Below are 26,484 nucleotides of genomic sequence, written 5' to 3'. Positions count from 1 at the left end.
GGGAAGCACTAGCGTATTCTGGGACAATAGGAAGCGATTCTGACTTCACCAGCAGCCACAACCCTAAACAGGGGCAAGCACATCCAACGACAGATTTTGTGATGACAAGCAAAAGCATATCGATGCATGGAATAATCTGAATCCTGTTCAGAGCTCACCTTGTTACAGTTCCTATTGATGTCCAAATTGCTTGAGAAGTTCCTTCGTCATTTTCGACCGTAGCAGGGAGCCGAGCCACACCCGCTAGGCTTGCATCCATTGAGACACAGAAGCGAGAAGTTTGACAGTGGGTCTTGTAATTATCCTTTTCACAACACTTCGGGAACTAACGTTCCACAACCGCAAAATAAATAGAAATTACTTGATTCCGCATCTGATTCTTGTGAACCATTGCCACCAAGATTCTGCTCTTCAATGGTCTTGATCTACTTTGGTTTCTATAATCTCCCCCGGCCTTCCAGCAAGGTGTGAGTCTAGAGGTCTTATTGTGGTACAAGTCTTTCGAAGTGAAATGGCAGTGGACGGCAATGGCTATTCGGTCACTACTTCTCTATTTCTTCTCCTCAACTGATTTCTTCACGCCTTCAACAAATGACTCGACTGCTTCTCCACCTCCAAGAGGTACGCTACCGCCCCTGACAAAACCTCCATTCTGGACTTTCACTCCTAGTGCATCGGCGATACTAGGCAGTCCTCCATCTCGAATTGCCATGGTGAGGCTACCCAAGCTCTGGTTGAATTGAGGACTTCTCAATACTCGCTTCAATATGGCCTTCTTCTCTCCGGATGGGAGAGCCTCAATCGCCGCAGAAGCAGATGCCGCACTTGGCTCCTTCGTTCTGTCAATCTGTGCTGAAGATGACTGTGAAATAAGCAGAATTGCCGGTGGGAGGTAGCTCAGGAGGTTGTCGATTTGTGCAGGACTGGCCGAGTCGATAATTGGAATAGTCGTGGACGACGGTAATAGATCTGGTAATGTAGTGAACATTTGACCTCCCTGCGGTTGCGTCGGAATGCCTTGTCCACCCTTCAATGAGTTGAGGAAGTTCTGAACTACCGTGGCAGCGTCTGTTGGGCCGGAGCCGGCACTGATCACATTGTCAGCCACAATCCATGAGTTGCACAAGCCAAGAACCTTGAAAATCTTCAATATTGATTCAAGTCTTTCAGTCTAGCAGTACATGAACGAATCGCTCGTTCCGCCCCTTTTTTTTGTCTCAAACGCCTTGGTGGTAAACGCTCAAGCAATGCCTGTCATGCGATGAAATTTGACCTACGCTCGTCCGCCATCAGCACCGCCTTCCCTTGCACCAGCCCCCTCTTCTCTAATATCCCCGCCAGTGGCGTCTGGCCCTGCACCACCACTTCCGCCTTGGTGGTGTTCTGACGGATCTCCATGACCTTCTACATCCTCCATTGTCTGATCTTCATCCTCGTTTCCGCCGTTGCCACCGCCCCGAACTTGTGCAATCTCCTCAGATACATTGACGTCCTCACCCTGGAGCAGCGTGTCGACGATTTGGCCGATTTTTAAGTCTCGAGGGCTGAACCAGCTGGCATCTCCATTTTGTGCTTGAGGCTTTGATTGCATCCAGAAGAAATGTCTTGAGGAGGACGAGGAGAACTTCAGAACGAATATGCGGCCATTTGTCTTGGATGTGGGTTGACTTGAGGTCTTGTATTCGTACGGCTCGAAGTGTGCATCAGAGGGGAACATGATGAGGTCGAGATTGTCTTCATCGGTCATGGCCTTGCTTCGTTCGCGCCAGCAAAAGTGTGTCATGTCTTGCAGAGTCAGTGGTATTCTGATGCCATCATCGAGAGTAGGTACCATCTTCAGAGTACATGTAAATATAGCCAGGTGTTGGATCCGGCGTGATTTTCCAAGGTCTGTTTGACTGCTGTTTGGGGCATAAGCATCCGGAAGTGACAGTAGAGGGTTGCAGAGGAGCAGGAACATACATTGATGTCGCACCGGCCAGCCTTAAATGTAATTATCGGGTTGGCAGACATCGTGGCTTTTTGTCGTTGAAAAGTGAGAGTTGCTTGTTAAAATGTTTACAAAGCTCTCAGCCTGGAGCTCGAAGATCGCGAGGGCACGCGCGAGTCTGTCAATAAGTTCACGTGACATTCGCTTAGGTCAGTCGCACTTTCCACCACACGAAAATTAAATCGCGAACCCTCCTCCCAATTTACGACGACTAACGACACAACAACGAACCGTCCAACACCCATCGATCGGTTCACCTCGAAGATGTCGGCAACTCTGGAAGCAACTAGGCCTGCGGGTCAAAAGAAGACCTTTGGCAAGTCGACGAGAGAGGTTCCCCATCACACCCAAAAGGCGAAGAAGTGGTACCCTGCAGAGGATGAGGTTCAACCAAAGAAGGTGGGTTCAATTACATCTCCGAGCACTGGACCCCCCAAAGCTTCAATTCCCAGTTGTTCAAGCCAATGCTGTTCTCCGAGGGCGCAAACGCCTCTTTGTGGTGTTGAGCAGCTCTGGGAATCGGATGAGAGAGAACGACATAGTTGACATCACATTGTAGGTTCGCAAATCCATCCGCGTCTCCACTCCTCGTCCATCTCTCACTCCCGGTACCATCCTCATCCTCCTTGCTGGTCGTTTCCGTGGCAAGCGCGTCATCCTCCTGAAGAACCTCTCACAAGGCGTGCTTCTCGTTACCGGTCCCTTCAAGGTTAACGGTGTTCCTCTGCGAAGAGTCAACGCGCGTTATGTTATCGCCACTTCCCAAAAGGTCGATTTGTCTGGCATTGACTCGAAGAAGGTCGATGAGGTTGCTGGTGACAAGTACTTTGCGAGAGAGAAGGGTGACAAAAAGAAGGGAGAGGAGCAATTCTTCAAGCAAGGAGAGAAGGCAGAGGTGAGGAAATACCCTCTTTAGGGGCGTGGGATCAGAACTGACAACCGAACAGAAGAAGAAGCCCTCGAGCAGCCGTGCCGCAGACCAGAAGGCCGTAGACAAGGCTCTCCTGTCAACGATCAAGAAGGAGCCATTACTCATCAGCTACCTGGCCAGTTCCTTCAGCTTGCGAAAGGGCGATCGGCCACACGAGATGGTCTGGTAAATGGATGGTTAGACGGGCGTAGAATGAGGGATGTGGGAATCGATTGACTGGTCACGGTGCTTTCATGATGAAGGCTATCGATCTCAATTGCTTAAGGCGCTTTGTAATCAGATTTGCAATAACGAAGACATCAAGCAAAAGATGGGGCAGCGGAGTTGTGATGCGAGGGGTTTTGAAGCAACATGAGGACACTAATGGCAGAACATGTCCCTCTTGTGGAGCAAGCAGCCCTTCAAGTGTTGAGTTGTGGTCGTTTGGTAGTGGACTGTGACACACAAGTGTGTATAAATTTAGAGTCCATTGCATTTTTTAAGGGAAGATGCCACATTCGACCTGAAATTTCGGGACAGCTCAGTCTCTGTATTTTTGACGCCTGTCTTTCGTTTCTTGGAAAATCTGCGGTGGTTGCTTTTACATCTCAATTTAAACATTTTCACCTTCTAAATGGTCCAACTCTGCAGGGGTATTGCGTTGAACTTATTGACCCACCGTCTTCTGAACAATCAATTACATTTACAAGAAGCTCTTGACAACTCGATTCACTAACTTTCACAAACCCACCCAGTGTAGTTGCCTGGGTACTGCACTAAGTTGGGCGCAATAAGTCCTTACATGTCTAGAGTAGGCCGGAACATTGAAGGTCAAGGATATTGTTCCGAACATTTTAGGACATTTGGAGACTTGCCCGATGCCGGAGAGTCCTATTCTGACGCCGAGGAACATACAGCACATATGTAACGTAGGAGATGAGGAAATCAAAAATCCGAAGGTTCCCTAATTGCAAATCCCCCTGTTCATGGGGACTGTGTCTGAAGGAGCATCCGCGGAACAGTTAAGATCAGAGCCAGCATGGAAGGATTGCCTGAAATCTTTGGGTAATATTCAGGGGTTGGTCCTCAAGATTTGGCCAATATATGTAAACAATTAGAAGAGCAGGTTGTCTAGAAGACTCGAGTGTATAATATACTTGGTAGCTGGGGTTGTGTGCTGTATGGTCTGTGCAGAATGATATTGACATAAAAAAACCACGCTCGAGAACTCATGACTGTCTAAACTTTTGAGTCTTCCTAGGCGTTGAATCCCGAGGATGTCAACATAGCGGCCAAGGAGCGGCTTTCTGCGTGCTCATTGGACAGCCCTCTCACTCCACCCCTGCATTCTCAGCCTTGTGATAAGCCACATCCCCTCCTGTGGAGCTGCATATCGTCAAGCCCCTTCAAGACGTGTCATGCTGGCATCGTCTTCTCCTGTCAACAGACTACCCAGTGTTGAACAACATCTCACGATGAACGCACAGGAACTCAAGAATTTCCTTGCGGATTCTCCGCCAAGCACCGTCAACCTCGAGATCAAGAAGCACTTCGAGGCTCTGTCAGATCAGCAGCGACGTTATGCACACTACATCAGCAGGTAAGCTACGATTTCAATCATGATACCAATTACATTTTCAACGCTGAGTCTCAATGTACCTTATGAGTTGGAACAATCATGATCTGAATGCATCGGAGGGTTGTCAACATTTATGAGAACCCCGCTACTTCTTAAGGCACCGTCACTAATGTTGACTTCAGGTCTGCCTTCACTGGCATGCGCATAACTCTCCGTCAGACTTCTCCCGAATCCGAAAGCATCTATGACTTCATAATTGAGCTCTATAAGGCATCTAATGGCGACTGGAAATCACTCCAGACGAAGGCAGGCATCAGTGACGAGGAATTGAAGTACTTCCTCGAGTACGCTACCATGTTTTTAGGCAATTGCGGAAATTATAAGTCTTTCGGAGACTCAAAGTTCGTCCCACGAGGTGATGAGAAAGCTTTCGATGCCCTCGCTGCTGTCTACCCAAAAACCAACGAGTTCTACAAGGCAACGAAGGGTGCAATTTTCTCAAGTGGTAATTCCGGCATGATGCACTTGGGATATCCGGACGAAGGTCACCTGTCAACGTATTACCCAGATTCTAAGGGAATTACCAAGACAGATATTAGTGCTGTCTCGGACTTCTTAGAGAAGAAGGGCCTCCTTGTGGTAAGCTGCAATGTTCCATCCTTTCTGGACATTCAGAGACTCAACATGATCTAACACATCACATAGGAGAACACCAGACTGAGGAAAAATCCTGACCGTAGCTTCGACGTGTTGATTGCTGCAGCTGTCACAAATGTCCCCACTGCAGGTGGAGATATCGGGAAGGAAACTGAGTTCGAGATCGACGATGGTTCGCTGAAAGGACATAAATTGAGACTGGTCTACGGTGATTACTCTAGTATCATGAGTCTCATCGCTGGCTACCATAAGAAAGCTGCCGAGAATGCCGAGAATGATAACCAGAAGAACATGCAGCTCGCCTATGCTAAGTCTTTCGAGGAAGGTTCTCTGGAAGCTTTCAAGAACTCGCAGCGATTCTGGATTCGGGATAAGAGACCTATGGTTGAGTCGAACATCGGCTTTGTTGAGACTTACAGAGATCCTCATGGAGTGAGAGGAGAGTGGGAAGGTTAGCAACTCGCTCGTGAACGGTTCATTTTACTGATCAAATTTTGTGTAGGCTTTGTTGCAACGGTCAATCTGGAGCGCACGAAAGCGTTCGGCTCCCTAGTCGACGCAGCCGAAGCCATGATTCCAAAATTGCCATGGTCCAAGGACTTCGAGAAAGACAAATTCTTGAGCCCAGACTTTACCAGCCTGGAAGTCTTGTCATTCGGATGCTCTGGGCTTCCAGCGGGCATTAATATCCCAAATTACGATGATATTCGACAGACGGAGGGCTTCAAAAACGTTTCATTGGGCAATGTTCTCAGTGCCAAAGCTCCGAATGAGAAGATCCCATTCATCTCTGAAGCTGACCTCGCGGTTTTTCAGAAATATCGTGATTCCGCCTTCGAGGTCCAGGTCGGGATTCATGAACTCCTTGGCCATGGAACAGGTAAACTGCTTCAAGAGACTGAGACCGGTGTCTATAATTTCGATATAAATTGTCCGCCCATCAGTCCAATAACTAACAGGCCGGTCACTACTTACTACAAACCTGGCCAGACGTGGGGCTCTGTATTTGGAAGTATAGCAGCAAGTTATGAAGAATGCCGAGCCGAGTGCGTTGCGATGGCATTGGCTTGTGATTTTTCTATATTGAAAATCTTCGGTTTCGGGGATGGGAAGCCAGATATGGATGGTGAAGCAGGAGATGTGCTGTACGCGGCATACCTATCAATGGCGCGAGCTGGGATCGCATCAATGGAGATGTTCGATCCCAGTAAAGGGAAATGGGGCCAAGTAATATCTCCAACTTCACCTTTAAAGGCGATACTGATCTAAGATTCTGATGCTAGGCTCACTCCCAAGCGCGATTTTCCATCTTGAAGTGTTTCCTCGACGCTCCAGACGACTTTTGCAAGCTGGATTACAAAAATGAAGACCTTTCAGACTTGATGATAAAGCTTGATCGAAGCAAAATCACTACTGTAGGACGGAAAGCTGTTGAAGCTTATCTGCAGAAGCTCCACATTTACAAGTCTACTGCAGATGTCGAGGAAGGCACGAAGCTGTATGCTGACATGACTTATGTTGAGCCCGAGTTCTGGGGCCAGAAGGTCAGGCATGAAGTCCTCAGGAACAAGCAGCCACGGAAGGTCTTCGTACAGACGAACACTGTACTTGATGAAGCCACGGGCAAGGTAGCATTGGTGGAATATGAACCAAGCTTGGAGGGAATGATCAAAAGCTTTGCTGAGCGGAATATTTAGGGAGTGTGCTTCGTGGATGGTGAGCAAAAGTTGTTGATGAAGATATGAAAGAAACTCTATGTATTCATGGACACAAACCAATGGCTCTTGGTAACAACAAAAGGTCTAAACCAAGGTTGGAACATTGTCACTATCGCTACTCCTGTGATGTCCAAACCTCGGCTCGAATAATGAAATTGAGAGCTGCCCCAACACTCGCAACTGGGATGCTCGCATTCTTTCCCACTCATTTATTCTTCGACACATGAAAAACAAGTCATGTTGTTGAAATTCGGCCTCCTATAATGCGTCCGAGAAAGGACTAGCTCAGAGCGAGTGTCACGTGCTTGGCATATCCTAAGCGAATGAACCGCACATTCGAAATTCGTGATCTTGAAAGTTGACGTTGACCGCGAAATTTTCCTCCTTCTCCCCGCCATTCCGACAACGCGAAAGGTCCAAAATGAAGTACATTCATTCATCCGAGACCTTGAACGTCCCCGAGGGAGGTGAGTGCGATTGGCCTTCCCCTAGTCCTGGAAGCACAGCGAGAAGCGCCAGGCAAAATGTACATCAAGACGCTTCTCGGCCTGGCGCATTGGAAGAAGAGCAATTACTGACCTGCTTCTCTCCAACAGTCAAGGTCACCATTAAGTCGAGACTTGTCACCGTCGAAGGACCACGAGGTACGCAGTAAATGAGCGAGATGTAGAGGGAAGAGTAGATTCTGACGGAATATTGTACAGGCAAGCTCACCAAGAACCTCAACCACTTAGCGGTCAACTTCTCGCATCCCAAGAAGGATGTCATCCAAATCGAACTGCACCACGGTGCCCGAAAGAATGTCGCCACCCTCCGCACAGTCCGAACGCTCATCAACAACCTGATCATCGGCGTCACCAAGGGTTTCAAGTACAAGATGCGATACGTCTACGCACATTTCCCCATCAACGTGAACGTCGATAAGAACAACGAGACGGGTCTGTTTGAGGTGGAGATCCGGTACGTCCGATTGCCCTGCTCGGATTTGAGAAGGCTGGGGTTTTGAGATGTGAGGGGGGACGAAGTGCTGACGGGATACACAGAAACTTCATTGGAGAGAAGATTGTCCGAAAGGTCGTTATGCAACCCGGCGTCGATGTTGAGCCCTCGAAGAACCAGAAGGATGAGCTGCAGCTGTACGGTAACTCGCTCGAGAGCGTCTCACAATCCGCAGCCGACATCCAGCAAATCTGCAGAGTACGAAACAAGGATATCCGGAAGGTAAGATTGCGCTGGCTGCATTTTTTTGAAGATGGGGATTTGGTTCTGACGTTGGAAATAGTTCTTGGACGGTCTGTACGTTTCGGAGAAGGGCAACATCGATGAGGATTGAGCGGCATGGGCAACATTTTCTTACGTACCAGGTGAATGTGGGGTCTGCATAAGGGCTGCTTTGCATGCTATTTAGCAAGGTGCTCAGAATGAAAGTCTTGCAAAATACTTTGATCACAAGAGATGCTGTCCTTCTATCAAGTGCATTTCATTCCAGAAGGCGTTCAAGTCAGAATTCTGACATCTGACCTTTACCCCGTGCTCTTTATTGACTGCTGCAGGTGCACGCAATTTGATCACATTGTTCAGAAGATAGAAACGCTGGACAGTATTTATGGGGCACCATATTGACATTCTTCCGGCATTGGTATTTGCCTATCAAGGCATACAAAGTATACACATCCGCAATATCTACATCTAACCATCCCCTGCTTTCAACTTAGGCTTTCCGTCGATGCTCCCTGGTATATTCCCATTATTGACACTTATGCACATGCTGCCTGCACAATCTTCAAACTTTCAGATGCAAACCCAACGCCAATGATGATCGCTCCCAAATCAAAATCTCAAATTATGTCCTCTTCAATAAAGAACTAACGCCGTGTATGTCTTGTTCCTCTCGTGTCTCTCGTTCTTCGGTCTGAACTGGCACTGCCTGTTGTCCTGTTAGTAATTGATTTGAAAACTATGAGAAAAGGGTTTACTCACTTGCGCTAGTGTCCGTATATGAGTAGTATGAACTACTGATGTCTGATGTCGGTGGCTTCTCCGATTTTCTATCATGTCTCCTCTTCAGCCCTAACAGAGCAGCCAACCCAAGCAGGCCTGCTCCGACGTAACCCAAGCCTCCGAAGCCGCTCGATTTTTTCTTTCTCGTCTCGGTGACTCTGGCTGGTCGGCCAGCACCAAACCACGTGCTGTGAGTGTTTCTTCCTGTTCCACTTCCATGTCTAGAGTACCGCTCTTCGATGACCTCGACTCTTTCCGTGGATCTGCGCTTCTTCTTTCCTACACCGAAGAGCGCGAGGAGGCCGTCGAATCCGGCTTTGATGATGCAGCAGAAGCAGAAGAGAAGCAGGAGAATGATACCAGCAATGACTCCGATCACTATCCCGGCAATTGCACCAGGACTCAATCCGTTGCTACTTCCTGATTTGGTAATTGGAATGCTGCTTCCACTGGCGGTTGCTGGGGGGGTGAATGGCGCAGTCGTGGTAGCAGAAACTACAGTTGTTGCCGTCGAGATGCCGCCACTTGTAGGCCGGTAAGGCTCGGACCCAGTTGCTGAAGTCGAGGGAACGTAGTTTGAAGGTGTACATGTGCCCGCCGCTGCACATTTTTGATCGCTCGCACAGCAGATGATCCCACAAGACGATTGTCCCAGCGCCGATGTACATACTGCTGGAACAATTGCAGTCGGTGTCGGTGTTGCTACAGCGTACCAGGAGGTGTATGTACTTGTTCGTAGGACCAAATCGGTTTCTGTGAATACTGTTGTATAGACTCCGTATGCTCCTCCTCCTGCTACTACCCCTGCACCGGTACAGGTTGCAATATTCTGAGCATTGGTGTAGCAGGCTTCTCCTGCCGAACAGCAGTACATATTGTTGTAACCGCAATAGGAGACGCAGTCTCGGTCCATCAAATAGGAAAACCCTAAATCATGCAAGTCATCCTTCGGAAATGGTCCCGCGGTAACGGTATGAGGTCGCGAGAGGACTAAAAATAGGAGTGATAGAAGACTCGGGGGAGTCTGCGAGAGTCGCATTGTGACGATTGTGCTTCTGGAATTGGCGGTATTTTCGCTTGTAAATCGAAGTTTGACAGTTGACTTGGCTTCGCAGCGCTCAATTGCTGGTTGGCAGTGCGAAATTCCACTTGAACCTGCAGCTTCGAGCTCCGAACAAACGAGAGTGTTTTTTCCGACTCAATCGATAGTCGCGTGCAGCAGCGATAAGGAAGACCTAGAATCAGAAAGACAATTGCGGAATGTGTGTGCGGAAGGGAAGGGTGGAAGGTCTTGGGAGGGGAGACTTAAGTCGCTACTTGAAAATGTCAACTTTTTGCGCTGGCCAACCTCCCGATTTGCTGGGCGACTCTGCACACAATTAGATTGCAGGGGATAACGAACAATATTCGCAGCAGGGATATGGGCTTATGGGGAAAGTGAATTTGGAACTGGTTTGTGGTTTCTTAAAAATCCGGGTGAGTGATGTGATTTCCGAGCTCTGAGCTGAGCTCCTCCATCCTGAATGTGATTTGACTGATAGTTGGCCCAGCAAAATGCTTATCCTCGAGAATAGGACACGGGACAGTGTATTTAGTGAAGGATCCCCACAAGAAAAACACGGAGCCGGATGAGGCCAATAAAAGCGAGCTTTGCGACGGATTCTAGCGAGATTAAGAGTGGCTTTAGGCCCACCAAACCTTGATTCGCTCGACCTCGGCGGGAATCAGGGAAATGAACCCCGGCTCGATCGCCGGGTTGATGCTGACTAATAAAGTACGGCAGAACCCCCTCTGTCAAACCGTTCCAATTTTTACTAGTATAATAAGTAGTATTAGAGGAGATTTAAGTAATTAAAAGATAATAAAGGTAGAGAAAGGTAATGAAGAAAAGAACTAGATAGTATTTGTAGTATAAAAGAGAGATATTTAATAAAATGAATCACGTGATAGGTTGCTCAAACTACTTGAGTATTCTACCATACTTAACTCAAGCCTAGTCAGGGAAGGACCTACAACTATCGCACAAACCAAGTTTGCTTTACGCAATGTCTGACATATTTACTCGGTTCGGAACACCACTGGGTCACCCAGTGCAGCGAGATCCGAGCGAGTACGCTTTTACAGAAATCATCACCTTCGAATTTGCCCAGCCAGTTGACCTGGGGAATGAAGCAACACCAGTCGGCCAGATCTGGGCGAAAATGATACAAACATACTCCACTCAAGAAAGCGTAAAGATGCTATGGTGGGGTCGGCGGGTGGAAATGCCTCAAGTCGAATTACCTCAAGTAATCAAGCTAATTATCGGTGAGCGCTTGCCTCGCCTTTATCTTACTGCCCAGTACTCATCACTCTTTACTAGATTGGAAATCATCTGATAACCGGAAGCACTTTCTTGCCTCCCCAGGGTTCACCAACCTCTATAAACAGTGGCAGTCATGCCCCGCCCCCTTCCAATCTAGCTCCCCATCACTTTTCGCCCTTACGTCCAGCGCGCAAAGCCGCGAGAACGCCTTCGCGCTTCCTCCCACTAGAAATCCCCACCGACTCGGCCCCTACATTTCCGTATTCGTAACCTTCCATTTCTCTCCTACCTTTGATTTTTCCAAGATTCATATTCTAGATACGTATATCCCCTCACGCACTAAGCAGAAGGTATGGGAAGGTGCATGGGTCTCCTTCCGCCAAATTGCACTGAAAAGCGAGGGGGGCATTATCTCGAGCGGGAATGCTGATGGGTGGGGCGTGGATGAGAAGTCATTTATTGGGGTGTTTAGATTTATGAATTTGGAGACGGCACAGAAATTCTTTGCTGAGGCGCAGGATGATAATCCGGAACAGATACCGGGCTTGGGTGGATTGCAGAGGCTGCAGAAACTCGCGGATGGGGAGGTTTCGTGGGATATTGAGTTTGTGAGAATGGTGTGTAAGATGCCTGCGGATCCAGTTGTTAAAAATGATGGGCCTTTGTTTCCTGGGCTTTTTAGTAAGTAGATATGGCGAGGACTCTTCCCTGAGAATGGGATATGGAGCCTACTTATACTCAACTCACTACTTAATGAGTATCTGCGTAAGTAACTTTAGTAGTTTGAGTATTCCTTTGACACACTGGGAAGAGAGACCTAGAGCTTTTTGTATTTCCACTTCCTCCAGTCCATCTATGACGCCAGCTAAATGACTTTTCCAATTATCCAAGACTCCTGGGAACTCCGGAACAATGCACATCTTCCCCACGGGTTTATGATACAGAAAACACGCTCCACTCATGCTCATTTGCTCAATTGCACGAAACAAATCAATTCTCTCGAAAATCATCCGGCCGTTGTCAATACGTAGGAAGTGATGGCGCTCATCCTCTCGCTCGTCAATTTTAGGGATATGCGTAGCAGTTCTTGGGCTACTTCAGAGTCAGCTTTTTGAAGATTCTCCCAGTGGTCCCTGTCCATCAACCAAGCTACACAGTTACGTTCAGCTTGCACGGTCGCCGTCCGATCGGTCTCTGAGAAGAATGGCAATTCCCCACAGGTGGTCCCTGCGACTATGCTCTCGAAATAGCGACCTTGAGGCAATTCGTAGTCAGCTCGAAGAATGCCATCTTCTAGAAGATAAAACCCCTTCGCTGATTCACCACGGCGAAAGAGTATTGTACCAGCGAGGTATTCTTTCTTAACGAAAAACGGAACGGCTCGAAACCAGAAGTCTTCGTTCTTCTCAGTTAGCCCTTGAAAAGTCCGTAAAATCAATCGGAGCGGCTCCTTGAAGTTCATATATCGTGTATCTGAAGGATTGTCGTCCAGTGTCTTTGTGGCGACCTTGTGAAGGTGGTTTCGCCGTGGTGAACTAAATTGAGTGTCGAAAGTATGCGTGGGCCTACCACGATCCTGATCTGGGACGTCAAGATAAGTCGAAGGGGCGTTGCGACTTGTGCGAGCTTCTTTATTAGCATAAAAAGTCTTCAATAACTCGTTCTCGCAGCTCTCAAGAGCCGAATTAAGATCTTCGAAGAGCATCACTTCATGTCCATCTTGACCCAGGCCTACAGCTTGGAGGCTAAGACCCAGTGGTCCTTCCGGGTCAACGCCACTCATGACCAAAGTGACGCCTTTTCTACCAAAGACCCTGTTGATCCTATTGAAAGCCTCCGCAGCTGAATAGTCAATTCCGGTGACGTGATAAAGATCAAAGATCAGGAAGCGAATAGGCCGTTCGTGGAACGTCTCATCTTCTATCAGTGCTCGAATTCGCTCTTCCACACTGACTATGGTGCCAAAGAACAAATAACCAGCGAGCTTCGTCACATGGATTTGTTGTCCTACTTCTCGCAGATAGCGGTATTGCACAGGGTTTCTTCGGACAGTCGATCCGGCGATTTCACCGGAATATGAGGCTCGTACAGCCGGAACCCTGGATGTCTGCACGACAAGAGTTATGAATGCAAGACCGATGCCAATGAAGATACCAATGACGAAGTCGTAGACACCCATGATGAGGACGATGGCCACAACCTAGAAATGTGAGCATAAAGTCCCCGTGGTCGAGTGGAAGGACTCACTGTAAGATATTCAAGCAACTTAAGCTTCTTCCTAGGCTCCCAAACTGCTTCAAGAAACAGCTCAAATCCGAGAACGAAGATTAATACACCCACCATCATGACTGGAATATATCCAATGATGACAGGACCAATCATCAAAACGCCTCCTGTAAAGATAGCGAGCATGATTCCAGCCAAGCGGCCATCACCGCCAGTCCTGATAAACAGAACACTGTTGGTATAAACAAGATAATTTTGAATGCTGCCTGCAAATCCAGAGAGAACATTTGACACTCCATGGGCAATCAGTTCTCTATCCAGGTTACAGTTGTCCTCTCCAATGTTGAAGGCAAGCGCGGGAACGTTAATAGGCACATGGAGGATGCCAAAGAATGTCAAAGCAAACATGGCAGGCACAGTGTCTAGAATCGCGTTCCAGTGCACGAGTTTAAAATCTAATACAATCAGCAAGATCTCGACAAAAGCGGTAAAGTAGACGTACCGTATAACGTGTAAAAATACCACCACGGTTCACCAGCTTCTGGTCCGTTGAATATCCAACCGGTTTCTCTGAGCTTCCCTGGATCTAATTGGTCCATGGAGAACACGAAAAAGTAGAAAACGGCCGGGATCGTCAAGATGTAGGCAGGGAGATAATACTTCGAGGTGATCTTGTGTTGTGACCAATATAGGATCACAGCGAGAAAGAACGGAATGACCCAAAGTATCAAGCTAGCTGGATCGAACATCTTCCGCAGTGTTGCGCCATCGTAATTGAGATTACCATCCAAGCGGGCAGTCACCTCGAATCCTGTGGCTACCAAGAACCACCCAACACCCCCAATACAGCCGATGAGGATATGTCTCGGGATAAAACCAACTATGTATCCAAAGCCACAAGTTCCCATGAGGAAGAAAACTAGGCCGGTTATAATGGAACTGATGGCGTAGGAGACAATGGTAGTGGCTATCACTGCCTGCGGATTGTCTTCGCCGACCTTGGCCATGATTGTAAAAGCCATCTTGTGGAAGAAAGGAACGACTTCGATCTACCCTCCAGTTAGCATGAAAATAAATATTTAAGAGATGTTCACAAACCATTTCTGAACCAATGCCACCCTTGAATATGCTCCCACCACAAGAATATACTAGCTGTGAAATGATGCAGCTGATATAAAACATTGAAATGCCAGCAGACCCAAGCTTCTCGAAGATGGGTTGCCCTAGGGGAAACAAAATCATTCCATAGGACAGGGCGTCAAGAATATTTAATAAGAGGCCAAGGATTACGGCTGGCAGGTATCCAAAAGGTTCCTTCACAGCTTTCTGCACAATTACCTTCCGATCCCAACTCTTGGGGCTCAAGACAGTACGGGCAATATCTATGACCTTCTCCTTGGGCCAACGAACAACGTTGCGGAGCTTGGGCCAGGAAACTCGACGCCGTACTTCTTGTCTTTCGAGATCCTGTTGCCCACGAATCCAGTCTGGATGGTGGGTTTCGAAGGCGGTATCCTTCCTTAAAAATGGTGTCCTTTCCGACGCATCAACTGTGACACCATTCGGTGTTATAATAAGACGTCTCTGCTCCTGGTCATCCTCGTTTCCATCAGCCGCAGGGATTGGCTTATCATTATGATCTTCATCCACCTGCGGCGGCGAGGTGCTGGGCGGGGACCGCTTCAACATGTTTGTGAGAGCAGACTTCCCTTGGGATCGAGACGTTGGCCCGTCTTCCGGCGAGACTGGCTCCGAGACCTCTGCTATGGCGTGTCGGTGTAATCCTTCCCCAAGCCTGCTCTCATCTTCAGGTCCTTGAGCGAAGTAAGATTCGAGTTGCGTCTGTCCTGATCGTTGCCGTGGAGAGGCGCTTTGCACTGATGTTTTGTCTGAGAGAGCATATGAAGCGAGCTCTGCTGTGTCTTCTCGAACACTGCGGGCATGCTGCGCACTATCTATTGGAGCTATACACAGAGTCAACAGCTGGGCACGTAATTGAAAACAAAGCTGCCATACCTAGGGCTCCTCGGTAGGAGAGATGGACAGAAGATCTTGTGGGCTCTCGTTGGCCGGAAGCAATAGCCGGACTAAGTGTTGTGCTGTGCCCTTCCTGGTGTCCTCGAAAAGAACCGTAGTTCACCTCCGAGTTGGCATTGGAGATGCCATCGACAGAGTCGGAGCAGCCAGGAATAAGTCGCGGACTTGAATGAGAGCCAGCAGAAGGAGCACGCAATCGTCGAGAGGATCCGAAACCTGAGGAAGAGAATGACATCGTCGACAAATTCCCCCAATGGAAACAACGAGTGGCTGCAATGTCTGGCCACACACTCTGGAGCTCTAGGGGAGGACCGGGAAGACAGAGGCAGGAATAAGAATTCTGAGGGACGCAGTGTAGTATTATTGCAGAAAACCAGCCTTAGTGGAGAGGGCATGGCCGGGCCCGCGGCTTACCTTGACGGGTCTAGAGGCTCGAGCAGGGAACAGCAGGCGGGGAGGCTGGCTCGACGATGAAAGCGGCTGCACCTGGAAGAGAATTTTGAGACTGAGACTGAGAATGAGAATACTGCACGGTAGTCTAGAGGCATACACTCCGTACTTCGGGGCAGCGCGCGCCAGCGGCACTTGAGGCCTAGGCATGATGAATCGATGATCCTCAGCGGTTTCTGGGCGAAGGCAAAATTATCATCCAACCTGGCGTGGCCTTGCCCCTTCCCTGCCGTGGCTGGCGCTGTCCCGTTAGCCAATCATCGTGACAGGCAAGCGTAGCCCTGCAGAAGCCGCGATGGAGCCCCACCACGCCGTGACTGGGTGCAAGGAGCGTTTTTCAAGCTGCATCTTGGTGGAGCTGAAACAAAAACCTCCTCTCACGTTGCCCAGCATGCATTGCTCCGTACAACTCAACACCATACCTGCACAGCCAAGGATAACTGCAATTGGAGAGTCTTCCAAATTGTGATCTGCGTGGTAAGGTTTGCTCTTGAATAAACTGTTCACCGTTGAACAGAACAGTTTCCTCCCAACATGTGATGAAGAAAGCCACTGACGGCGTGTCACTGCGACGCCACCCCCCCTTTACTGTGTTTTTTCATGCGCCTCCGTTCAGCTTGCCCGTCTTCCAAGCGGCAACATCCAGATATCAATCAACTCTGCGCCACCTGGCATCAGTTCCAACCTCATTCATATGCACATCAGCAACTGTTGTGAACATTGCTGTCATCCACTTGGAAGCAACACTACATGTCTGCGAGTGAGATTATGCACCTTCAACGTTTCACGAGACAATGTTCTCCGCAGGGCAGAAGCTCCGTGGCCACACATCACCCGAGCTCGACGGCCCTACCCCGCATCATGCAGGTGTCGCAAATGACCCTTCAGAAAAGCACGCGTATTGTCAATCCGCCTGCAGTTTTACGCCATACGACGCCATCCGCTACCACATGTGCGTGCAATCTCTGAATCCTCACCTGATACCTGCAGTGATGCCCCCCATTTCTCCCTATGGGTTCACTCCGGACCCGGGAAACGTTCAATTCGCACGATGGTGGGTTGCTTGGAGTAATCAATACAGTGCTCAATACCAAGGACAGCATAATGAGTGAAATAATCTGCAATTTTCAGCCTCTTATGCGAGGAGTCCGATAAATTCTCCCTAGGCTGGTAAGTATCGTGAAAGCTCAATCCGGATAGCTGTTGGCTTGTCGACCTTTCAATCCCAGTCGTTCACACAGATAGATTCGAGGGACAAGGTTCCATTTCGCTGCTTGCCTCTCCCAGCCCCTCTCTCGAACCCCAGCTATTCCCCGCACATTGCACCGATCACGTTGCGCCCCCCTCCGTTCGCGGCATGATATGATGATAGTATAATAGAGTGTAGACTGCTTTCGGAGCTGAAGTCTCTCTCCGCAAGAGCACTCAAGTATTTCGATCAATTTGGACGTCTCGGAGAATCTATTTTAACCTGCCAGTGATCATTTACTGGAGTATCCTTTTCTTGCGGCGATACCCCTTTTGGTTTGAGCCAGTACCAGTGATGCATGGTAATGTAGTCTCAACTGAGCTTTTGCAGGTACCCTTGTGCTATCAGACGCTCAACATCTCCTTGGCGGACATAGAATTGAGAATTTTTCGTGAGGTTAATGGTCCTGCACCATCCAATCAGATAAAATGCCTTCCACGTGTTGATTTCTGTGAGACTCACCCATACTCCGTCTGAATTTCGCCTGCATTCTTCAGCACCCGAACGTCAATAAATAGATCCCGTGGCGGCTCTAGACTGCCGGTCAAGTCGATATCTGTCCATTGACCCTTGTATGCAGCCAGTAGGTCACTGTATTGTCTCACATACTCCTCTTCCTCTGGACTCAGACTGCTAGTATTCCCTTCGCCGTTACCAAGATCAGCTGCGCCATTCTGACCACCGTTGGGACCTCTCTGTTGCTGTGCCGCCAGATCCGCAATATCGCTACCGTTCCAAACCATCTCCTCCAATTTATCTGTTCGTGTGCGGTGATATGCAAGCAGACATCGCTTGTTTCGCCGCATGCAGAGGTGGTCAACCAGGAGAGTACAGGCCGTTGCTGGATCCGCAGCAGGGTCAAAGGAGCCACCGATAGACTGGAGAATGTTCGACTGATCCTTGTCTAAGTCTCGTACTTCCCTCGTCACAGCACGAACGAGCTCGGTCTGGTAAGGGGGAAGATGTTCAAGCTTTTGAGTCCGTTTGGCATGCTGGACCTGGCGCGAGTATCAGTAATGGCAATTGGTATCGAACCTCGCTCATACCAATTTATTTCCCACGTCTCCATACATTCTAAAGAGTCGGGAAATGGGCCAAATATGGGAATTTAAACTCCTCAGCCTTGTAATTATTGATAGGAAGCAAGATTGCGCGTCTGGGCGCTGAGGACGCGGCGCGTTTAACCTTGAATTAGGTAATACCGAGTACGCGCTAAATTAAGCGCCGAACCTCCCTCTCCTTTCACACTTCCCCATCTTTGAACTTCAAGTCTCACCATTCAGATAACCCTCCGGAGACAAGCTTTGCCGAACCCGAGTTATCTTTATCGGAATGTGGGTCATGATGATGGCATCGGCGCTCTTCCCAGTCATCATTGTCCGATTGTCGCCCAGACCTGACGGCTACCTGCATGAACAATGGAACAAGCAAACATTGCAACTCTCACTGTTTTTCGATGTACACATCAAGATACCGATCTTCCACATGAGGTCCAAATCTTCACCCTCATTTCTTGGGTATCATAATGAGAGAGGGAGTGTACCTCCGTCACTCATGAACCTTCGGCAAAAGCGCAACAACACCCATCACCAAAGAAGCTAATGACAAGTATGACTTCGCAATCCACCATGGACAAAGCATTCCGACCGTATTTGCAACCGCTGGAGTCTCTGAAACGGCCTGGTAAAGATTCACAAAACGTCACCTCGCCAGAGTTCTATGGAACATGAAATTATCCACTTGCTACACACAAAATTGGATCCATTATGCCATTACACAGGCAGAGACTCAAATGCAATCCCCCAAAACAGAATGGTCAACCTCCAACGCCATTGATCGCTGCCAAAAATGTTCGTAGTCAACTTCTTGCCTCAGTCCTAAACGCCAGAGATCCCGCTTCCATGCGGCTACACTTCATTGGATTCGGAAGACAATCCTTCCTACTCCCCGTCCATCCACTTGTCGAATTCTCCACCAGCATCCAGAGTTTCAACCTGCCATCCGTCTTGGCTCCCTTTTAAGACGTCCATATGAGGATCTTGAATCCGCGACCCGTCTTGAGTCAACAGAGGATCGAGAAATGGCATCGTAGGGTCATGCTCATATGAAGGCTGCCATTGATGATCCCCGTTTTGGCTTCCGCCGATGTACATAATTTGCTGAGTGGAATCGACGTACTGCCCGTCGAAAATTGCCTGGTCCTGAGCCAACAACGAAGGATCGATCCTTTGCTCGCCGTGTGGTGGCACTTCATATTGGTGGTGAGTGAATGTCCCCATCATGTCGTACTCCTGACCTCCAGGAAGTCCGAGGTATGCGTGCATGCCAGGTGCTACCGCCTTCCTCAAGATGACATCTTGTACTCCCAGCAAGGAGGGGTTGCTCTGGATTGTTTGTTGATAGTACTCGCCTGTTCGTAAGTCTGTCTGGCTGTACGGCAATGGTAAAGGTCGTCCGGGGTTCGTGACTTGGTATGACGATATATTGTAGCCATCGTGGTTTGGCTCCATCGAGTTCTCTCGCGTTTCGTACTGGTAGGCAGACTTCGTGGTTGGATATGCGACAGGCTGATCCACCCTGGGAGACTGGCGAGACTTTTTTGATCTTCTGGTCGATCCACCTTGCCATTCGAAATCGCTCAAGTCAGACTCGTCAGACAGGTCTTCAGATTGCTTTCTTTTCGGTTTGGCAGTGCCAGGCTTGGTTGGAGAGAACTTGTAACCGGGATGCGCATTCTGGTGATTGAGACGCTCGACGCGAGCCCATTCGCTGTATTGATCCTTGATCTCGTCTGGCTCCTGTGGCCAGCTGTCGCCGCAAACTTGAGAAACCACCTGATGGTTGTTCTGGAGACACCACTCCTTGGCCCGGTTCTGATATGCTTTGCGGTAAAGCATGAAAGAGTTCATCGGGCGCTTGACTTTGCCGGGTACCTTGCCTTCGTCGACTTCTTTCCGTCGCTCTTCAGTGGATCTGTTGACGTATGCTTCGATATCCTGAACTTCAACGTGCTTGAAGTCCTTCGTCAATTCGCTCAAAGGCTTATCAAGTTTTGCAACCTTCTTCTCGGCTTTGATCTTTTCCTTCTTGATTTTCTTTGGCTTGGGCGATTTCTCAACGCGAGATCTTCCGCCTTCAGGCATTGGCCTTAAGTTCTGGTGGGCCCTCTGAACAGCCAACCCACTTCTTGTCTTCAGCATCTCGTTCGATGGTGTCGGAGGTGATGTCGCGGGTGTGCTGTATTGGTCTTGATACATCGTTTGTTGAAAGTCCTGAGGGTACTCCTAGCATATGTCAGTTGAAGTCTGCTGCACCATATCACAGTATTTCTTACAAATTGGTTTCCTAAGCCTGAATCTTGATGCTGATGCTGGTATGGATACCTAGCCTGCTCGCCACGGTAGCCGTAGGGGCTGTCTTGTGTGGGCGCTGGGGAACCATAATTCGAGTGCAGGTGGACTCCTTCATCGTACTGTTGCTGGGGATATGAAGTATTCGAATTGTGTTGAAGCACATGATGGAGACCATGCTGCATAATCTCCCCATCATTCTGTGGTGCTGGAGATGGAGGCATCCTAAATGAAGGCTTCCGGATCGCAGTTTCTGTTATTTGAAAAGGTTGCTTTCTATCGCCGCTTGATGTTTTGGGGGGCGGTGGGTTTATGGAATTCCAGGAGCGGAAGCGTTGCCAAAGTGTTGGCGGAGGGCGATGGTAATGAGTCTGAGTACGATTGATGACTGGGATGACGGAAACGTTATTCACGACCACCCGCAGAGTTGCTGAGGTACCGATTCTTGATTTTCACACACTGAGTCGCTACTCCGAGGGGATGGAGACTGAATGGCGTATAGACTTGTGATGGATGGTGGGCCTCGTCGTCAGGCAACTCGTTGGAGAGCTTAGCGAGAGAAGTTCGGCAGCCAAGTAAGACCGGAAAGACTTCTTAAAGAAGATCTTGAGAGCTTCTGGAAGGACGATCTAGCGAAGTTCTTTTGCTGAGAGATAATTCATCTGAAGTTCCAATTATTAGACGTTGGTCCGGGAATTGAGTCAAGCGGGAATGGTTTGTCTTTTCTCTCGGACCGTGCAGTATGGGAAAGTTTGGGACGAACCTATCGCGGGCAACCGTCTTGCAGCAATGCACGTTCTTCCTAGCAGATTGATGTTCTGGAATCGTACTGGCGGACAAGTGTGATGCGATGTTCCAGTGCTAATACCCCTGACATCAGTACCAATGCTCTGAGGCTGCAGTCTTGGGTATCTCTTTGTCGGAAGCTGCGTCAGGATACTGTCCCGCGAAGGCAATTCAGTCCAAACTTTGACCAGGCAGAAAGACGAGATGGTCTTTGTTTTGAGATTCAAATCTAAGAAAGGACTTCCCCCCCGCGCTTTATGTATTCGCATTTCGATCTCTCCTAATGCATATTCGCCGAATTGGGTGATTTTGACGAGCTTGGGGATGCTGTTTTCGGCCAACCACTGTTTCCGAATTCAGTCATGTCTAAATCGCTGGGCGCATACTCAATTTCCAGACGTGCAAGCAATACATTCGCGTTTGTTTTCCTGTAGGAGTATACATTGAATGCTGCGAGGAATCCATGACCATGTTGAACTCATCAAACCTTCACTCTGCATTGGACGGTATTTTTTGCCATTAGAGACTAGAGACCCATATCACAACTTCTGTTTACGTTATCCTGGGCAAAACATTATTATTACGGGTTCCCGTCGAGGCTACAGGTGAGCGCAAACAGCAAGCTCCCTTCCCAGTTGAGATCCATGGTTGAGCTTTGCAGTCCTTCTCCACCAGTTCACGCACACACGGAGGTTTGCAGCAGCAGCTAGCAAGGAACCCTAAGCAGCTTTCCTCGGCTCCATCCGACAGCGGCGAGGAATGCTTGCAGCGTTACACAGATCTCCTTGGTTGCTGCTCCTGGCCTGAGGAATGCAGCCACACCTATCCGGCTTTTCCGCCCCGGAAAGGACACACTGCATCCAGCACACAACTTATGCTGAATTTGCTATACCCTCACGCAAGAGGAGGCACTGCGGGCTCAGTGCCGCCTGAGTCTATATTGAGAACAGGCAGATGGAGTGGTCAGCGTGCGACGCTTTGTGGTAGACATCACGCTGGGTGGCAATGCCACGCGAGCACGAACTCAACGGCTACCTGCAGCAGTGGCGCTGCACTTACGAAATGAGGCAAGACTGTTTGGACATCGGTTTCACTGTGGGAACGATCCTATTCGGCGCATATGAAGACAGCAATCTCTCTTCTGAGAGCGGTGATACTGGGAAAGGTCTTTCCCTGCTCTGGGCTGCCAGCCTCTTGTCTCGTGTTGAAGTGTGGTCAGCCCATCTGGTTGCCTCTCATCGTTTTCGGAGACTCCTCCGTTCGTTACCAACTGCCTCTCGCCCTACAAGATACAGAAATATACGAACGAAAATTCTCAATATGGAGCCATCTCGTGGTCACTACAAGCTAACTGGATATTTAATGCCTTGGAATTTATGATGAGGCTTTCCCTGTTAAACAATGCCCACTCATGCTGATACATGGTGGCGCAACCCCCAGCGCAAGAGAAGCTTTTGACTTCTCGCTCCCTGCCAACCGATCCTCCTCCCACCACATTCATCCAACCTCATGTCAACGAGGACCGTGCGGGGGGAGCTTAGCTTTCAAGGGGTTCAACAAGCGAGTTTTTTTTGCAGGGTTGGGATGCAGTTCAACATTCCTAGAGCCAGCGATCACTGACTACGAAAAGTGCTTGTAAATTTCCCAGCCTCTGAAATGAGTTGAAATTACTCGGAAGTTATAAAGGACATAATTACAAACCAGGCAAGATAAATTGATTCACGTATCATGCCCAGAGATACATGACAACTTGAGGTCTTGACTGCGATGCATTTCAAACAGTGAACGACGTAAAATCAGGCAAATCTGCGAATCAGGGGACATTTTCATCAACTATTGTTCTACAATTATCGTTTTTACGATGCAGTGCTGGTCTATCCCATTCGCCTTTTAAACAGTCATGGCGGTCGTGAGAATTCCAATACCAGACAATCGCCCACACTGACGCCGTCCACGACGCCTTTTGATGCCATCTTAAAAGAGAACAATTAGGAAAGAAAACGGTAATGCGCCGTCTCCTCAAAATTTTATATTACAAGTCTGCTTGATCATGAGGGAGATATCGTCACGCCACAGCGAGAAGCTGCTCCCTTTGCCTTATTAGTCAGTCCCGAGCTAAATAACATGACCTATCTTGACGAGAGGAGATCATGGTGCAGTTTGACTACTTGGCAAAGGCCTTTCCGGCTCTGAAGCCTTCACAGGAGGGGTAAAATTCTGATGCTGTGGACTCGGTGTTAAAGAAGCGACTGGTGGTAGCACAGAAGGAGTTGCCGAGCCCATGCTCCCGTTCGACGTGGAAGGTCTAGGGGGGGAGTGTTTTGTTGGTGAAATGCCGGTTGCGGCGGGAGGCAAAGCGGAAGCATGGCCAGCATCTCGGTCTTGTTGCACAGGCACTCCTGCCTGTACAATAGGGGGCGACAAAGCTTGCGGAGGTGACGATTTTGTGAAATGAGGGCTTGAAGAACCCAAAGCTGGGCTGCCGGCCACAGAGAGGTTGGTTGCTGGGTATCCGTTATTGCTTGGTGCTAAGACAGGAGCACTCGAAAGCGGCGAGGGAAGGTTTATAGAGCTTCGGCGGTGGTCATTACCACTCGACCCTGGGCGCGAGCCGTTCAAAGTCTGCGGTAGGTGTGCACCGTATGCATGGTTTGTAGACATTGAAGGTGAACCTTGAACTTGAGAGTACCTGGCGCTTCCTTGCTGGGTAGGTGTGGTTTGAGGAATTGGTTGCGACACATTGTGACTGCTTCCATTCACCCATGTATACATCGTTGGTTGTGCAGGAGGGGGAAGGCTTGTCGGGCTATGTGGCAATGGTGAAGAGAATGCATGAGCGCTCGGGGGTCGCGGAGCAGTATAAGGGGAGAGTGCGGGGCTCCCTGTGTTTGGATACGGGCCATAGGGCCCTGAGTAGGGGCGTTGAACAGGCGCAGGTGCCATGGATCTGGCCTGATCCAACCGTTGCGGCGGCTGCTGTGCGGTGGGAGCGGGTGAATGTCCTTGGAGAGCATTGGTAAAAAGGGAGCCCGGCTGCCATGAGGTCGGCTGTTGGCCGGTTGCTTTAGCTGGTTGGTATGGTGACATGTGCTGTTGGGCGGCGGGCTCGATCTTCTTTGGAGATGACTGAAGATTCGGAGTACCATTGACCTTGATATTCACGGCCGGCAAACCGTTCTGCTTGGTTGCTGCGGGTGAAGATGAAGAGCCTGGCCTGTTAAGTTTTATCTTGATAGGCGGCTGGTTCTTCGCCCGTTCTGCATCCTTCGCTCTGCGCTGACATGTGGTACATATGAAGTGGAAATCTTCTCGGTCGGCCGCCGCTTGACTAACACCCACGCATTTGCTGTGTTGCCAGATGTTGCACTTGTCGCATGCAATGCTGTGGGTGCCATCGTCGATCTGTCCGTAGGCACCGCAGATGCAATCGAATATCCAGTCTTCTTCCTCAGCAAGCTCCTCCAATGCTTGCTTCTTCCGCTCGATCTCTGCCTTGAGATGACGCTCCGACAAGCGCCCTTGCCCGGTCTCGAGCTTCTTGCTGTCTTCTGAGAGATTTGCCAACTCTTCTTCGTGTAGAATACGACGGGCTTCTCTCTCCTTAAGTCGCTGTTCTCGGGTCATCATCCGCGATTCTCGTTCTTTCTCGAGTTTCATCCACTTCTCCTGTTCCTTTTTGGCCATGGCAAGCTCGGCTTGTTTCTTGCGCTCAGCTTCACGAGCCTCCTCTTCTTTCTTCTGCTGCTCCATTTTGCCTGCGATCCTGCCTGACCTCTTGGCATGTGCAAGCTTTTCGAGGTTAAGCAATTCTCGCTCCTTTTGAGCCTGCTTGCGCTTTCGTGCCTCTTCTTGCTTTTCCAACATTGGAAGAACGTCATCGATGAGACGCTTGCGCAATATCTTCTCATTTGGATCTCGGCTTCTCTCAATCGAAGTAATGAAGTCGTTGAACTGGTTCAAAGTAACCGCAAGGCATTCCCAAGTCATGCCACCAAATCCATCATCTTCCTTGTCCGCTATTGCCAGGTCCACGATATCCGCGTCTTCTGTGGGTTCTGCTTCACTCTCAGTCGGCTCAGAAATCTTTCTACGTTTGCTGGCTCGGAGGGCTGCCTTGGCTTTTTTGGAATTCTTCTTCGGCTTCGGCATGGGAGGTGGTGGAGGGGGGTCAGTCCTGCGGTATAGGCGATTGTCGTCAAGGACGATGTATGTGCGATCATCTGAATCCCATCCAAATGGCTCAATCCTCTGTTTGATCCGTGTTAACGTGGTCCATGTTAATATTATGAATGACCATACCCAAAAGGTTTGTTCTGTGTCCTTTTGCTCCTCCATTCGTTCGCGAATGCGGTCTGGGTTTCCCATTGTCCACTGAGTGAGCTGCTGCAAAACTCGAATCTAAATTCCACACCATCAGCAGAATCTGTGTTGAAGCTTCATCCGAGAGCGTACCTTTGTGAAAACATCAAAATCGTTGAACTTAAGGGGCTCTTCCTCAACGCCGAATGGATTCCGGTTAGGCGCCTTGGCTATATACTGTCTTCGTGTGTATTCATCGAATATCTCGGGCCTTTGCATTGTCAGCAAAGGAATAGGAAGATGAAGGGGAGACTGACGTGAGGCCTCTATGTGATGACACAAACTTAAGAAGAGCCAGACCGGTCTCGGCCAGGACTGTCGAGTGCGTCTTGAGACATTCCATTTCCAATTCCTGAAAGATCAGTATCGCGGTTCTCAGACTCCCAGCGAGCGCTGGTGTACCTAGCCGAAGGGGAAAGACCAACCTCGATGTCCAAATTCTCGTCGATCTTAACAGCTCTGCCGAAAATGAAGATCCATTGTGCAAGATTTGCGAACTCCCACATATTGCGAATGCGATCAAGGAGACTCAGTTCTTTAGAGGGCTCGACAGCCTCCATCTCCTGTCGGCCTCGCTTCCTGCCGGAGGACACCATCTCGCAGGGTGGCCTCGCGATGCTGGGAGTTGAATGTGCGTTCGTAGCCGGCAGAGACAAGAAAGAAGAAGGTATCTAAGTAGTGCGCGGATGTGCAATATGATAGCGGTGGTGCAAATTGTGCAAAGGAGAGATGTGGTAGTCTTGGTGGACTTTGCAGAGGCTCGTAAATTTATTTCGACGCGTTGGACCTCGAGCGTGCTGGGTATCGCTCGAGATTCTTGCTAGTTGATCACGTGATACTGAGATGTCGATAAGCGTTAAACCGCGC

At 49.2% G+C, this 26,484-nt stretch overlaps 10 protein-coding genes across 10 annotated transcripts; 5 read left to right on the top strand and 5 right to left on the bottom strand.

The window, feature by feature from the left end:
• Nucleotides 1-286: 286 nt before the first annotated feature.
• K444DRAFT_568117 (uncharacterized protein) lies at nt 287-2,060 on the bottom strand. Its single transcript, XM_024877191.1, has 4 exons — nt 1,963-2,060; nt 1,832-1,901; nt 1,278-1,785; nt 287-1,088 (listed from the first exon to the last, which is right to left on the bottom strand). Exons 1-4 carry the CDS (start codon nt 2,011-2,013, stop codon nt 551-553), a joined length of 1,167 nt encoding a protein of 388 aa, XP_024732802.1. The 5' UTR covers nt 2,014-2,060; the 3' UTR covers nt 287-550.
• Nucleotides 2,061-2,254: 194 nt separating this feature from the next.
• On the top strand, nt 2,255-3,090 carry K444DRAFT_536773 (putative 60S ribosomal protein L6-B; the record flags this gene model as incomplete). Its single annotated transcript, XM_024875407.1, has 3 exons — nt 2,255-2,389; nt 2,550-2,885; nt 2,947-3,090. 3 exons carry the CDS (start codon nt 2,255-2,257, stop codon nt 3,088-3,090), a joined length of 615 nt encoding a protein of 204 aa, XP_024732801.1.
• Nucleotides 3,091-4,375: 1,285 nt separating this feature from the next.
• K444DRAFT_645547 (putative dipeptidyl peptidase 3) lies at nt 4,376-6,833 on the top strand (the record flags this gene model as incomplete). Its single annotated transcript, XM_024885097.1, has 5 exons — nt 4,376-4,500; nt 4,662-5,118; nt 5,185-5,587; nt 5,639-6,363; nt 6,420-6,833. 5 exons carry the CDS (start codon nt 4,376-4,378, stop codon nt 6,831-6,833), a joined length of 2,124 nt encoding a protein of 707 aa, XP_024732800.1.
• Nucleotides 6,834-7,252: 419 nt separating this feature from the next.
• On the top strand, nt 7,253-8,349 carry K444DRAFT_596004 (ribosomal protein L6). The gene is made up of 5 exons (XM_024878413.1): nt 7,253-7,321; nt 7,451-7,498; nt 7,559-7,814; nt 7,898-8,075; nt 8,137-8,349. The coding sequence occupies exons 1-5, from the start codon at nt 7,276-7,278 to the stop codon at nt 8,185-8,187; spliced, it is 579 nt and encodes a 192-aa protein (XP_024732799.1). The 5' UTR covers nt 7,253-7,275; the 3' UTR covers nt 8,188-8,349.
• A 2,511-nt stretch (nt 8,350-10,860) lies between these two features.
• K444DRAFT_83017 (uncharacterized protein) lies at nt 10,861-12,008 on the top strand. The gene is made up of 2 exons (XM_024888743.1): nt 10,861-11,162; nt 11,218-12,008. The coding sequence occupies exons 1-2, from the start codon at nt 10,901-10,903 to the stop codon at nt 11,847-11,849; spliced, it is 894 nt and encodes a 297-aa protein (XP_024732798.1). The 5' UTR covers nt 10,861-10,900; the 3' UTR covers nt 11,850-12,008.
• Nucleotides 12,009-12,166: 158 nt separating this feature from the next.
• Nucleotides 12,167-15,658, bottom strand: K444DRAFT_537001 (sulfate transporter family protein-like protein; the record flags this gene model as incomplete). The annotated part of the gene is made up of 5 exons (XM_024875430.1): nt 12,167-13,360; nt 13,408-13,841; nt 13,889-14,435; nt 14,485-15,350; nt 15,403-15,658. The coding sequence occupies 5 exons, from the start codon at nt 15,656-15,658 to the stop codon at nt 12,167-12,169; spliced, it is 3,297 nt and encodes a 1,098-aa protein (XP_024732797.1).
• Nucleotides 15,659-17,434: 1,776 nt separating this feature from the next.
• K444DRAFT_537055 (GINS complex, Psf1 component) lies at nt 17,435-18,195 on the bottom strand (the record flags this gene model as incomplete). Its single annotated transcript, XM_024875433.1, has 3 exons — nt 17,435-17,528; nt 17,585-18,120; nt 18,169-18,195. 3 exons carry the CDS (start codon nt 18,193-18,195, stop codon nt 17,435-17,437), a joined length of 657 nt encoding a protein of 218 aa, XP_024732796.1.
• A 698-nt stretch (nt 18,196-18,893) lies between these two features.
• On the bottom strand, nt 18,894-20,776 carry K444DRAFT_82941 (uncharacterized protein). The gene has a single exon (XM_024888742.1). It carries the CDS (start codon nt 20,377-20,379, stop codon nt 19,063-19,065), a length of 1,317 nt encoding a protein of 438 aa, XP_024732795.1. The 5' UTR covers nt 20,380-20,776; the 3' UTR covers nt 18,894-19,062.
• Nucleotides 20,777-21,958: 1,182 nt separating this feature from the next.
• K444DRAFT_616968 (uncharacterized protein) lies at nt 21,959-22,695 on the top strand. The gene has a single exon (XM_024881030.1). The coding sequence runs from the start codon at nt 22,264-22,266 to the stop codon at nt 22,636-22,638; it is 375 nt and encodes a 124-aa protein (XP_024732794.1). The 5' UTR covers nt 21,959-22,263; the 3' UTR covers nt 22,639-22,695.
• A 404-nt stretch (nt 22,696-23,099) lies between these two features.
• K444DRAFT_616967 (uncharacterized protein) lies at nt 23,100-26,381 on the bottom strand. The gene is made up of 5 exons (XM_024881029.1): nt 26,043-26,381; nt 25,875-25,969; nt 25,711-25,828; nt 25,558-25,656; nt 23,100-25,506 (listed from the first exon to the last, which is right to left on the bottom strand). Exons 1-5 carry the CDS (start codon nt 26,211-26,213, stop codon nt 23,407-23,409), a joined length of 2,583 nt encoding a protein of 860 aa, XP_024732793.1. The 5' UTR covers nt 26,214-26,381; the 3' UTR covers nt 23,100-23,406.
• Between the last annotated feature and the right edge of the window lie 103 nt (nt 26,382-26,484).

The sequence above is a fragment of the Hyaloscypha bicolor genome, assembly GCF_002865645.1.
Source record: "Hyaloscypha bicolor E unplaced genomic scaffold K444scaffold_124, whole genome shotgun sequence".
NCBI lineage: Eukaryota > Fungi > Ascomycota > Leotiomycetes > Helotiales > Hyaloscyphaceae > Hyaloscypha > Hyaloscypha bicolor.
This window is presented reverse-complemented; position numbering and strand designations above follow the sequence as displayed.